The 14,748-nt window shown below is 37.6% G+C and overlaps 1 protein-coding gene and 1 long non-coding RNA gene across 2 annotated transcripts in view; one reads left to right on the top strand and one right to left on the bottom strand.

Moving 5' to 3' along the window:
* The window catches only part of LOC111862380 (ras and EF-hand domain-containing protein), a gene marked incomplete at its 5' end in the record, with an annotated part of 16,992 nt that extends 9,020 nt beyond the window's left edge, over nucleotides 1-7,972 (bottom strand). Inside the window, 2 exon segments of the mRNA XM_033750637.1 lie at nucleotides 7,323-7,450; nucleotides 7,836-7,972. Coding sequence (XP_033606528.1) covers nucleotides 7,323-7,450; nucleotides 7,836-7,972 — 265 coding nt within the window.
* On the top strand, nucleotides 3,328-11,968 carry LOC117282152. The gene is made up of 2 exons (XR_004512791.1): nucleotides 3,328-3,436; nucleotides 11,427-11,968. It is a non-coding gene; the product is annotated as an uncharacterized LOC117282152 (long non-coding RNA).
* The last annotated feature ends 2,780 nt before the right edge of the window (nucleotides 11,969-14,748 follow it).

Consider the following 14,748-nt stretch of genomic DNA (forward strand, 5'->3'; position numbering starts at 1 on the left):
CAAAGAGTTCGTTCCGCCAGGACAAACAGTGAACCAACATTTTTACCTGGATGTGTTACGAAGATTACGAGAGAGTGTGCGACGAAAACGGTCCGAAATGTGGAGAAATGGGAACTGGTTGCTTCACCACGACAATGCTTCAGCCCACACAGCTTTGACAGTCAGACAGTTTTTGACAAGCAACAACATGGTGATTGTGCCTCATCCACCTTACTCACCCGACCTGGCTCTGTTGGACTTTTTTTTTGTTTCCACGGATGAAGAGAAGTCTGAAAGGAAAGCGATTCCGTGATGTGGATGAAGTCAAAGAAAACACGCTAAAGGCTTTGAACAGTATCCAGCCTCAAGAATTCCAGCACTGTTTTGAGCAGTGGCAAAAGCGTTGGGACAAGTGCATTAATGCACATGGACAATACTTTGAAGGGGACTAATATACAGTTCAATAAAAATGCAAAAATAAAAAATAACAAAAATAAATTCCGGTTATTTTTGGGTCCCCCCTCGTACTTCAGTGTAATGTAAAAAAAGTATTAAATAGGCCATGAGATGACATAAAAATGAGGTTGAATAAATTTAAATACAGGTAGGCCTATAGTATATTATGAAGGTACAGTATTACAGTACACGTTTAATAAAATTTGTCTTAACCGGGTTTTCGATTAATCGTGATTTCCATCCCCACCATTATCCCGGATAATTGAGAGTTGAGTGTGTGGAACCTCCTTAATGAGCACCTCTCATAACGAGTAATTGGCATAACGACCAAAACAAATTGTAAAAAAAAATGACTCGCATAACGAGTGACGAGAGGGGAAGTCCCGGATTCTGCGCTTGCTACATCAGTCTGTGTTTAGCACTCGTTTCCGCTAGCATCTTAGTGTCGCTTGTGATCACACATTTTTCCAAACTTGTGTTCAGACATATTATTTGTGATTTTTTGTGCAAAGTTTAATAACCCTTGCAAAAACGTCCCCTGCGAAAAAGCCGCAAAAAACAGCCATAAGAATAAATATAACCGTAGAAATGAAACGTAAAATTATTGAAAAGCGAGAACAAGGTGTGAGCGTGGCTGATCTAGCACGCACATACACTCGGTCTACATCAACGATTTGCACTATCCTCAAGAACAAGGGCAAGATTAAGGAGACAGATGCTTCAAAGGGTGTGGCAAGAATATCTACGCAACGGTTACGTATTCTCGACGATGTTGAAAGGTTGCTCCTCATATGGATAAACGAAACACAATTGCAAAACGACACTATTAACGAGAACATCATTTGTGAGAAGGCGAAAGTGATTTTCGCCGACCTCGTTAAGAGGACGCCAGGATCATCAATGGCCGAAGAAGCATTTAAGGGAAACCGTGGGTGGTTCGAGAAGTTTAAGAGAAGAACCGGCATCCACAGCGTTGTAAGACACAGTGAAGCAGCAAGCTCCGACACAAAGGCAGCAGAGAACTTCATCGGCGACTTTAAGAACCTCGTAGATTCTGAGGGTTACCTGCCACAACAGATTTTTAATTGTGACGAGACGAGTCCCTTCTTGAAAAAGATGCCAAAGCGAACCTATATAACAACAGAGGATAATGCATTGCTCGGCCATAAGCCAATGAATGACCGTTTCACTCTGCTATTTTGTGCCAATGCAAGCGGCGATTTGAAAATTAAACCGCTGCTTGTTTACCATTCAGAAACTTCATGAGCCTTCAAGAAGTGTAAAGTCCAGAAGTGCAAGGGAAATGTGATTTGGAGGTCCAACAACAACACGTGACCTTTTTACTGATTGGATCAATGAAGTGTTTGGTCCTTCTGTGAAAAAATATATGCTTGAGATCAATCTGCCACTCCATGTCTTGCTTGTTATGAACAACGCTCCTGCCCATCCTCCAGGCCTACAAGATGACCCTGAAGAATTTAAATTCATCAAGATCCAGTTTCTGCCTCCCAACACCACTCCGTTACTTCAGCCTATAGACCAGCAGGTTATTTCTAACTTTAAGAAGCTTTACACTAAAGCACTCTTCAAGCGTTGTTTTGAGGTGACTGAAGGGACCAATCTCACACCCAGAGAGTTTTGGAAATATCACTTCCACATCATTGCCTGCCTCAAGATGATCGAAAAGGCGTGGCAAGGGGTTACCAAGGGAACCCTCACTTCTGCTTGGAAGAAGCTTTGGCCGGTGAGCATTGTCGAATGTGCCTTTGAGGGGTTTGAGATAGTACCTGTGGAGCCTGTAGTCAACGAGACTGTGTCTTTGGCGAAGATCATGGGGCTGGAGGTGGATGACAGTGATATCGATGAGCTTGTGGAAGAGCACAGCCAAGAGCTGACCACCGAAGAGCTTACGGAGTTTCATTGTTTCACAGCAAGAAGTTGTGGAGGAGAGTTTGTCAGAGGAGTAGGAGGTAACAGCAAAGCAATAATCTTCGGGCGCAATAAGAGAAATGCTGAAAACATGGGAAACTGTTGCATCGTACATTGAGAAGCATCGCCCTAATAAGGCAGTGGCTATGCAAGCTCCAAATTTATTTAGAAATAATGCTGTGTTGCATTTTCACCAAATTTTAAAGCGTCTGCAAAAACAAATGTCTGTAGACAGCTTTCTAGTAAAAAAAAATATGTATCATAAATAATAAAGTAATTATTGCGAATTTTTGTTTTCTGCAAATCGAATTTGCACTCCAGGTTGGTACATTCCGCATGAAAGAAAAAACGATTCACACTCCCTAACAATGTATATATAATTTTCTTTCAATAAACGTTATATCTAAAATTCTTTGAGTATTTTTGGGGGGCATGGAAAGCATTATGGTATTTTAAACTAATTTATATTTGAAAAATTGTTTCGCGTAAAGAGTGTTTCGCATTATGAGTAAGATTCTGGAACGAATTATGCATGTTATGCTACGTTCCACTGTATCTTGTTTGCATTAAGAATTCTTGCTTATAATAAGGTAGTATATCGGGTGAAACACATGTTGTCATTGGTGTTCTGGTGGTAAACCTGTTCAATGACAGTGTAAAATGTGCACAGTGGTGTGTACAGTATGTGTTATAGCATGAAGAATGATGACAAGTGATTTGTAAGTTACAGGTGTATTTCGGTCTGACAGACAATGGATTGCATTCTTGCCGTCCAATCTACCAGGCTTACATGGGCTAGCAGGTAAAGGGGTGGATAGAAGTGACGAAAAGACGAGGAAGAAGAAGAAGATGCTGGATGACCTTGGCGACAGAAGAGGATATTTTCATTTGAAGGAGGAAGCTCTAGATCTCATCAAGTGGAGGAATTGTTTTGGAAGAGACTGTGGACCTGTCGTCTTAACAGATTACTGATGAATGAATCTAACAGATAATGGAATGTTTTTGTTTCAGTCACGTTAAAAGGTTGGCTGCCCTGTCTCTGTGACCTAAATATCCGGTATACAAAACCAAGGTACGTTTCTTTCCTGATATGAAGAGTTCTTTTTAAAAATAAGACGGTGTTATGTGTGTATATTTATATACATATATACACAAGATCTATTTAATTATCTGCCTTAAAGTATAACTTCAAAGATTCAGTGAAATAGTGCAAATGGTACACTTTTTTGTGTGTATTATCATGGACCAAGTAATGGCGAGTGCACGAAATTTTACAAACATGTGTTTCCTCTGTTCCACAACAAAATCGAAGTGCTTTCCCTCTCAATCATTAAACTGAAGTATGTGTGAGAAGGAAGAATACACCATAACGTACATTCGTTTATTAAAAGAAAGTAAGTGCATGTAAGAATCGTGGTTGTGTGGTGAAAGACAATGTGTCTTTGATGTTATTCTAGCACTACTATTAATCATCTCGTGTGAATATGTCTCTGTGTGACAGAGGCCGGTGGGTATATCCTATGTTGTTTTCGTCACAATAATGTCGAGTGAAAAGTGAAGTTTAAATTATCTAGTGTGAAGTTATATTTTCGTGTATAATATATACAGTGATGTGTAGCGAGGTTTTGTAGTGTTTTCAAGAATATTAACATTTCCATTCACCCACAATGGGTTCAAAAGTTTCCCGTTTTATGTGCATATCTTGTTTGCATGAAGAATTCCTCCTTATAACAAGGTGCTTTGCTAAGTGAAACACATGATATCATTGGTGTTCTGCTGGAAATACTGTTCAATGACGGTAAAATTTGCACAGTGGTGTGTAGAGTGTGTGTTATAGCACGAAGAATGATGGCAAGTGATTTGTAAGTTACATGTGTATTTCAGTGTTACAGACAGCGGATAGCATTCTTGCCTCTAATCTTCCAGGCTTACATGTGCTAGCAGGTAGTGTACAGATTCACAGAATTATTTTCTTTCCATCTACTACACTGCTTACAGAATTATTGTTTACAGAAAAGAACCAGTTGTTACAGCTGACATTATTGTAATTGTATTTTATAGTTTAGTCTACAACATATATAGTGATCTGTAAGTTTTTTGTTTTAATGCTTAGAAGAATGTTGAATATTTTATTAATTCAGATCGTAATCACTGACTTCCCTATCTAATATTTGAGCCTAGTATAGTGGGGTGGATACCTTTCATATAAAGTATATGTATATCTTTCACATAAGTCGAAAACATAATAATAAAGTTAAAAATGGGAACAATCGAAAAGTGAATATTTCGGGAACTGTTGGAAATTGCAAGGGTCAATGAAAATAACCGATATCACGCGTGTGAGAGCGTTCTCAAATGTCAATATTTCGGAAAAAATGCATGTACGACCATTATTAATTACGTAATATATTCCAGGTTTCATAGATTACGTAGAGTTTAACAGAAACATATACGCAAGAGTTTATCATCTGAGAAAATTCGGAAATAAAATGTCCCGTATAAATATACGATTTCAAACGCTATCAGAGACATTCAATCGTAAGATATTGCCGACGTCTAAACAGTACCCAAATCAGCATAAAGATGTGCAGTAGTCAATTGTGCACACCTGTCATAATGTAACGTCACAACCTAATATTAGCGTCAATTACTGAGCTTCGCCCCCTCCAAGTTACAGATGGATGCGCAGTAGTCTACTGCGCAAACCTAACCTAACCCAACCTAACATCAGCGAATGTTACCCCTTTGTTACAGGCGGATGCGCAGTAGTTCATTGCGCACACCTAAGAGTGACGTCGTTTACGAGGCTGTTATTTAACGGAACGTAATAAGGGACTGTCGAAACATGGAATATCAATCCAAATATGGCGTTATCTATAAAATTCAGCGTTTTCACTGTTTTTCAACCCATAATACCATTCTATGCTCTTATATTCCGACGGTATATTGCTACGTCATAGCTCAGATTCTTTTGAAAACGCCGCTCCCACCTCACGACTTTCCTCATCCGCGACGGTGATACAAATCATCACTCAATATCACATATTATGGCATTATGCTGCACTCCAATGGCATAGCGTTAGGACGAAAAATCTTTATCATCAGTGAAATCGTTTCCTTCTTTATCGTGGATGGATACACAACTAATTCATTGACTGTTAAGAGGTTGGCTCTCTCCGTCACTGTGACCTAAATATCTGGTGTATGTGGGTCATGTCATAAATAATGCACAGGTTAGCAACACTGCGATTAGATGGTGCAACAGGGAGCCTCACAGGGCTTTAGAAAGAAGCACATTGTTTTGTTTCATTTATGATGTACTGTTCTTAAATAATGTAAGTTATTGTGACTGCTGAAGATCAAAAAGTTCATACATTAGGATCGAAACTTTACATGGAGAAAACCAGACAGAAATCCAGTGCTTTAAGTGATGTTTGTGGTGAGTTAATAGTGGACCGTAGCATAGTTTCTCGCTGGGCTAGTCGTTTTCGCAGCGGTCATGTGAGCATAAACGATGACCCAAAGCCAGGAAGGCCGAAAACATCAACAGATGAATGAAGTGTGCAACTTGTGCCAGATGCTCTTGAAGAGGATCGTCATGTGACATGTGAGGAACTTTCTGAAACCACGGGGATTCCGTCAATATTCCGAATTCTGACAAATATAAAGAAGAGAAAGATTTCTGCATGATGGGTCCCTCACTGCTTGACTGCTGAAGAGAATTAGAAACGCCTTGACATTGCAACCTTGCTGAAACAAAGATTTGACGTTGCAGGTCAAGCATTCTTGTATAGACTTGTCGGCATTGATGAAACATGGGTTAGAGACTTTGAACTGGAGCTGAAATCAGTCCGAGTGGAGAGGTCCATCTTCCCCACAACCAATAAAATTTTGATGATCTCAATGAAAGGTCAAACAAATGATAGATGATCTTTGCTTATGATCACCAAGGAATCATCATGACACAGTTCCATGCGGGAAAAGTGTCACAGTTTATTATCGTGACTTTATGCAAAATCTGCACAGAAAAATGCACAAAAACCGACGTCAGTTGCTCAAGGCTGGACTGATCATTCTCCATGACAACGCTCGCCCGCACATCAGGAATGTCGTAACAGAAAAGCTACACCAACATGGTTGTGAGGTGTTGCCTCATGCTCCCTACAGCCCAGACATGAGTCCACCAGACGTTGACTATGCAAGGCCATCGTTTTCCCTCTGGAAGAGCTTTCTGCTGCAATTACCCGAGCCATTCAACAGATAAACAAAGATGGTGTCCTGGATGGAATAGTAAAGCTTCGCACACGTTGGGACTTGGTCATTGAGAAGCAGGGGGACTATATTGAAGGACTGTAAAGAGATATTAAAAAAAATAAACATGGACATAAACAAAAAATTGTGCATTATTTCTGAAATGACCTACATATGACTAAATTTACAGCAACATACTGAACTTTTAGGGAACAGTATTTCAATGAATTAAGACTGTAAGGGTGGACAGACAAAATTCATTATCACCAAATAAACAGGTGACTTTTAAGTCCTACATCCTTTACTTTTGTGAGTTACTGAGGTATGGTTTTGTGGGAAATAAAAATATGTGCCTTATGTATTAGTTTATTTAACTACTGAAGTGCAGAGTTTTTGTTATTGAGAATGGAAAGTGATCACCTCTTGTTTTCAGGTCACTGTCCTAATGTTTCATAGGAAGGGAAATACGTACAGTTTTACATTAGAATTTGTGCATTAAGTAACTATGAAACTATTATCAAAATATCTGTCAATCAGATATTATTTTCTGACAATTTTAAAGTTGTGAGAGTATAAAATCTTAATTAATATTTTCTCCTCATAGAGGGATAGGAGGAACCTCAGTTTTCTCAGTTCAGAATATTATAATTCTATGTCCACTGCATTAATTACTCTATGTTTCAAACTTAAAATAACATTGAACAAACCTTATGTGATTCTTCATTGTCAGATTCAGAATGGCCAGTTTGTCCAGTGGTGACCCTAAGAAGTTCTTCTTGCAAAGATTTGTCACTGTCCATATCCATGTTGTCTCTCATTGTTGACCGTCCAGAGTCTAGAATATAATGTGTATATATTCAATATTAGAAGATACAACAAACCTTAAAAGTCATTAATGTAGAAATCTTCCTGTCATGTGTTGAAAGAAAACTGCCGGTTTAAAGTTCTCTTACTTTGTAGTACAATAAAGTATTGATACATATGGTGCTCATTTTCTCCCCATTTTGAAACTGCGTACAAGTTCTGATTTAAAGATATATTTACATATCATTTGGAAATTAAATACTGTAGTTAAAGAGCCATTCAGAAGTTTCGAAAAATTTGGTTCCCAAAATGTTCCCTTCTAGTTATATTAGGAAGTTCAAGAAGATTTTGTTTATTTTGTAGAAAATGTTTCTTTATTCAGGGTAAAATATTAGAGTGAACCTAAATGAGAATACCTAAATCTTCCATGAGCCTTCTTATACCAAACTGTACATCCTTCCCCAGGCTATTTTTGGTTGAACCTAAGCTAGGAGGTGCAGAATCAATTAAACTTTCCACATCTGAAGGTGACCTGCTGACTGGTTGTGACACTCTGTAACAACAAGAACAGCAATAACAAAACATAATGTTTTTGTAGCAATATGATTGTAATGATAATTTCATATGAATACAAATTTCATCACCACCCTCCTCATCATCGTCAAAACAGCCCTTTATGATCCATAGCCATCCGTNCTGTAATGATAATTTCATATGAATACAAATTTCATCACCACCATCCTCCTCCTCATCATCATCATCACCATCCTCATCATCGTCAAAACAGCCCTTTATGATCCATAGCCATCCGTAGAAAATTCTACCATATTTGTCTGAAAAAGACCAGCCAGTTTTCACTTTTTTGGATTTCACAAAAATTTTCTTAGAGAGCAAGGTTGGGAGCCTTGCATCCAACCCCCAACCTATAGTACCAGGTCCCTGTATTTATGTATCCCAGTGACAGGATGGCCTAGGCCCTATGCACCGGATTCACTTTTCATCACCTTCTATGACTTGCAGGGTTACAGTGGAGATATTCTAACACAACTCCACATAGGATATAATGATAATTTATTATGAAAAATTGTATTTCTTCTTAAAATAACACAAACTAAGATACAGTTCTCACACTTCAAACAATATATTTTATGGACTATGTTTTAATTATAAAACTGAACTGAACTGATTTCTTATAGATTGCATAACTCTTAATAATAGAAAACTATTCTGTTTGGTGACCATGTGTCTATAAACAAGGAGTTCTGGAAGAATTAATTACCTACTTTCCTTTCACTGTAATTTGAGCATCTGATATAAGCAGAAAGAAAACTTAGTATGTATGCAAAATAAAGTTAATAAAAATATACAATTTGGGAGGATGCACTGTTTTTATTACTGATACGAGTGATTTATGAAATACAACTTTGGGGTGGCCTCAGCTGGCATGATATACATACAAAATTCCATGAAGACTGCTTTGGGCATTCAGGTAATATTAAAGTTATTACCTCGACATATGATGTATGCCGTTGAGATGACCTCAGATGTCTTGACATATACACACCAAGTTTCATGACAAATGATTCAGGAATTCAAGTAATATTAAAGGTGTTACCTCAATAACCTCTAAGGCTATGGTGTTGGTATTACTTATGAGGTTTCATGATGTACCCCCCTGAGATGGCCTCAGTGGTGTGATACATACATACCAAGTCTCATGAAGACTGGTACAGGCATTCAAAGAATATTAAGGTTTTGTCTCAGAAATGTGAGAGGCTGCAGTGATAGTATTACTGATCAAAAGGATTTATGAAATACACTGCTGAGGTGACTTCATGTGGCATGATATATAACAAGTTTCATGGAGACTGGTACAGACATGTAAGCAATATTAATGTTTTCAATCATAAATTTAAGGGACTGTAATGTTGGTATTACTGATGGGTGGGATTTATGAAATATGCTGTTGAGATGGGATCAAATTCCTTGATGTAACACTGGTCCAGACACAGTCACAGACACACACACTCACAGACAGCAAGATGATCTCATAAGTATCTTATTTGTATAATTAATGAAAGTCAGCTAAAGAATAAAAATATATAAATATAAACATCCAACCAGCCTCACCAGTGAAAGAGATGAACTTCTGTGATTTTACAAAATTCACAAACATTCTCCTGTCACAAATCTTAAAACAAGGCATTTAGCCAGTATGCATACCAGCAAACAAGTGAACAATACTGGCACACTTGTCAAAAGCTATGACTATCAGTATGGTGTATCTTGAAGCTGAAACCAAGTTTGAGAGACCTGGCAAAACTCTCTCTCCTTCTCCCTCTCCATATATATATATATGGAACAATAAAACCTGAAATATGCTACCACCAATTGTTACTAGACAAAACTAGACATCATTAAGTGCAACATCCTAGTAAGATCTAAAAGTTATTGTTGCCATTGGCAAAATTTCAAATCAAAATTTTTGGGACCTATAATTTATTGCTCTTCTCAGTTAAAACCAGTACTTACCACATATCAGCAAGTCAGAAGTAGTTCTTCCTGGTTGTCATTATGAAGAAATATTCCATATTTATTCATAAATAAGGCGCTCTTTACAAAGCAAAAAAGAAACCATCATTGGCCATGTCTGTCTATCTGTCTGTAACAAAGTGTCAGCACCCAAAGTGCTAGAAAGACCTTTTAAATTCAACATTCACCAAAAACTGTCAGCAAAACCCAACTTTCAGCCACACTGGTCCATAACAAAGCCTAATTTACATGATGTCATAAATTAACTTTTTAATATAAGTATCGAAAACCATTAATTGAGTTTTAGTTAATTTCTATATGAGAGATGTGTATAATATCAGCTGGCAATTTTGATTTTTAGTTATACTGGAAAATTACAAAGCCTGCGACATAGTCATAAATAGATTTTTTCACGTACAGTATAAATTTTGAATTAGGTTTTATTAAATTTGGCTGAGAAACGTTTGATGACTTTAGTAAGATATCTTGATTTTAGGTATACTGAAATGCTGATATACAAAACATACTTCACATAAGCTCCTGAATGAGCTTTTTGATGTCCATCATAAATTGTTTTTCAAAATTGTTTTTAAAATCTTTGCATTACGTTAGTAATTTTTAGTTTTATCCATCTTAACTGATTACATAACATACTTTAAATAAAGCCATAAATATACAATTCCAAGTGTCCCATACAGGTTTTAGAGATTCTGTTTTATTCAGTGTTGTGCATTATTATGCCACTGAAATAAGCATTCTGCTTGTTTTAACTTATACCTTTTTTATTTTGCTGAAATGTCATTTAAAAACCACTCACAACTAGTTATAATTTCAATAAACCACAAGGACACTATAAGAAATTTAGTGTATTATATCACAAAGTACATTCTTTCCAATTTTGTTTTGTAAAATATATTAGCACAAGATAGTTGGCAGAATTTTTATGACTCAAAGTAATCAGTTTTCTGTTACTTCTTATATTTCCTGAAAATCTGACAAAAATTTCTACATGCCAAAATAATTTTGAGAGTGAAATGAATCAAAATTATGGAAAGGTGGTTAAAAGAAGGAAAGGAAACAAATTTAATAAAATGTGATGGAAAATAAACAAGTAACAATCTATAGTAAGAGTTTCAAATTAGTTCCTATTTACTTTATTTATTGTGACAATTTGAAAGTAAAATACTTGGTGTAACTACCGTTGCAAATACAGCGTTAGGGTGGAAAGTAATTACTTTTGCATGTTTGGTCTGCAAAGCAGGAAAGAGTACAAAATTAGTGGAGGCAGACCTGATATACCATGATGAATTTATTTTTTCTGCAGATTAAGTCTGCATGTCAATCAGCAACTCACTAAGCAGTAATACTGCATACTGTTCAGTCATTCATGCAACAGTATTATGAATACTTTTGTGTTAAAACTTTGAATCGTAGTATACAGTTATGAATAAAAAGTTGAAATGCTCTTTGTCTAGTGTGAATGTGGAAAGAATGTGGTCAGAGGACAGCAGCTGTACATTGCGAGATATCCTGAAAAACTGAACCACCTCAACAAATGCTTTTTGTCTTATTAAAATCTTCTGTGAAACAGGAAATATTAATCCATGGCTGGAGGTCAACATGAAACTCGGCCTGGTACCAAGACGAATTGATTGGCGGTAAACCACCAGTCGTAAAGTAACTTCAACTCTGACTTTGACAAGTTTCAGTTTTTAAGTCCAGGTCTAAATTCTGAGCTCTCAGTGGAAGATAAACACAGAAAGTTCATGTGAAGACTTGTCATGCGATTGGAAGACCTTATTTCTGTGTAGTACTTGAATGTGTAACCCAGTGAGACTGTAATAGTTTCTGTGTTGAGATTCATTGCCAGGAGAAGACTAGTGAAGACGGAAAATCCTAGTGTGTGTGCAACAGTGAAATGGAAAGTGTGTAAATCAGCAGTAGCACTGTATTGTCTGTATTTAAGTGTGATTACGAGAGGTTGTAGCCAAAGTGGTAATAAATCCAATAATCTGAACTAGAACCCGTCATTCTCATCACGTGCACCACCCTACACGTGACAATATAAACTGTGTGCAAGTCAAAACTCCCATGTGCTTTCAAAACCGTAGCTCTGTACGCAAAAACATTATATCCGAACTAGAACCCGTCATGCGTACCACCCTACACGTGACAATATAAACTGTGTGCAAGTTAAAACTCCCGTCCTGTTTCGAAACCGTAGCTCTGTACATGAAAATATTACATCCAAACTAGAACCCATCATTCTCATCACGTGCACCACCCTACACGTGACAATACAGATGCTCTGTAGATGATGTCCTACTGATGTCTTGCAGTAGAGATGATCAAGCAGTCAGAAAGGCATACTGAAGTTGGTGTCAAAGGTATATAAATAAATAAATAAATATAGTAACATGTTAATGACTGGACACAGGGTGTGGAGCAGTAACTGGATTTCACCAATACAAGTACTTGGCTTCTCACTACAGCATACACCAAGTCTTAATGGTATGCATCCTGTTGTGTGTTATAAACAAAGTTCATAAAATGTATACAAAAGTATGCAGTCTACACATCAATATTCTGCATTTAAAACAAAGTAGATGCTATCGTAACACCATTTGTTTTTACTGATTCTATATGTTTCAACCCTTATACTGGGTCATCATCAGGCGTGCAATGATACCAAATTCAGTTGTTGAATTGCTGCTAACAATTTGCATCTAATTCTTCAATAAGGATTCTTATTGTGCACTTGACTGTTTTTAAATGCATAAATTGAGTCTTTCAGTTAAAATTTTAAAATACTTGATAATGAAATTTAAAATTAGAGACTAAAGATCAAGGCATATACAATGGAAAAGAAATATTTTGTGATAAATCTCTTTAAAAATTTGTGACTGCTATGTGTCGTAATTTCTGGTGGCAGAAGCGACTATAGTGTGGGGCACCTATGTATCGGCATCTTCTCACATAAGTTAGGTCATGTGGTCTTGACCTTACCAACGTCTTGTAGAGCTTATGCTCGTTATTTTGTACGTCACCCAACATGTTGTTTATTTGGAGTAATGTATATTAGATTTTCTTATGATGATATGTGTACGGGCTGCTCCCTGTGTTGATGTTGTCGCTATCTTGTAGCAGTTCGGTATAGCTAGAGTTTAATCCACTTATGTTTTCTGTGTCTGGCTTTGTCTTGTCCTATATTGCAGACATGGTCAGCCTCATGATTTCGTATGACACCTACTTGCTCCCTGCAGTGTTATTATATTGTCACATGACTGAGTGGCTATAGACGGCTTTGGGGTTGGTAATCAGATTTATTGTCCTCTGACAGATTGTAACTACCTATATCTATGGAGCTATCGCTAATTCATACACTCTACAGTACAGTGCAACACACACTAAATCTTCTCAGCTTGTTATTGTGTCTTCACTGGTCACCTGATAAAGGCTTCAAATGCCATGACTTCCTCAGCTTCTGTATTCATGTCTTTACCGGCCGACAACTCTCTATCATCTAACTCGAAGTTGCTACAGATTGATTTACAACAATAGGTGCTCCTCCGCCCTCCAAACATCCGTCAGGAGCGAGTCTGCAACAACCTCTGCTGGGTCTGTCTCCCAACTGTTAACTGCAGTCTCATGACTCACTACACTCTCGACTCCAGAGCACTCCTCCCATGCCTACATTCATTGACTATGAACTCAGCAGCTGGGGATATCCCAGGAGAGTTACCATACATAATAACTTCTTCAGATGTAATTTCTGCTTCTGGAGATCACTGGAATATCCACTGTTTCCATGAGATTTGTCAGTGGTTTTGTGATGACCATAAATCTAGCTGTGAACCTCCAGCAGTAAATGGTCAAACCAAGTTTGTCTTTCAGTGGTGAAAACTCCCATACAGCCTTCAGCTTCTTTGGGTCAGTGGTCACCCTTTTCAGTTATTTAGTATGTCCCAGGTCCTACCCTTTCCGGAGTAGCTGGAACTTCTCAAAATTTCGGTTTGAGATGAAGCCTTTGGATATTCGGGAGCATTTTCTGTCAGTTATCAAGCTGCTTCTGGAACGTACAATCAACAATGATCAAATGATGAAGAAATGCCAGGCAAGCTTCATAACAAATGTCCCACAGGATGGATTCTATCAGGCATTTGAATACTTTTGGAGCATTGCAAAGGCCAAAGAACTCAAATGTGAACTGCCACATCCACTGCCTGCTATAGACCGTTTTGTCTTCTCCTCTCTGTGGTGCAAGGCAACCTGCCAGGAACAACTCTTCAAATCCAGGGTTCAGTATGACTCTCATGCAGCAATCATATTCAGGGTGTTGTCAGACCTTGATATTGGGAAGCAGTCATTGGTAGTCAGCATAGAACTGAAGGACTCTGTTCTTCTTCCTGATGAGTAGGGTGGTTGAAGACCAAGGGCTGTCTGACTCCTTGATTACCCTCATCTTTTCATGCTCTTCAGCATCTTCTCTACCATGTCTGTTATCGATACTTAAAAACCATTCTGGCTTGCCTTTAGGACAGTTATTTCGCATTTTTATTCTTCTTGGCAAGCTCGTACGTCTTCTATGAGTTGATTCTCAAAAGTGCTTCTTACATTTTTTAATTCTTCTACCAGTTTGTCTTGGCTGACACTTGTGTTCTTTTCATGATCTTGTGGATAAGCCATCAATATGTCTTGAACAGCACTCAACTTATTTAACTGCTCCAAAATTTCTTGTAATGATGAATCCATCTCTTATGACTTCTGACACCCCTTATAATGTTTACTGTAAAGTAA

This window comes from Cryptotermes secundus, unplaced genomic scaffold, assembly GCF_002891405.2.
Source record: "Cryptotermes secundus unplaced genomic scaffold, Csec_1.0 scaffold617, whole genome shotgun sequence".
In the NCBI taxonomy this organism is placed as follows: Eukaryota; Metazoa; Arthropoda; class Insecta; order Blattodea; family Kalotermitidae; genus Cryptotermes; species Cryptotermes secundus.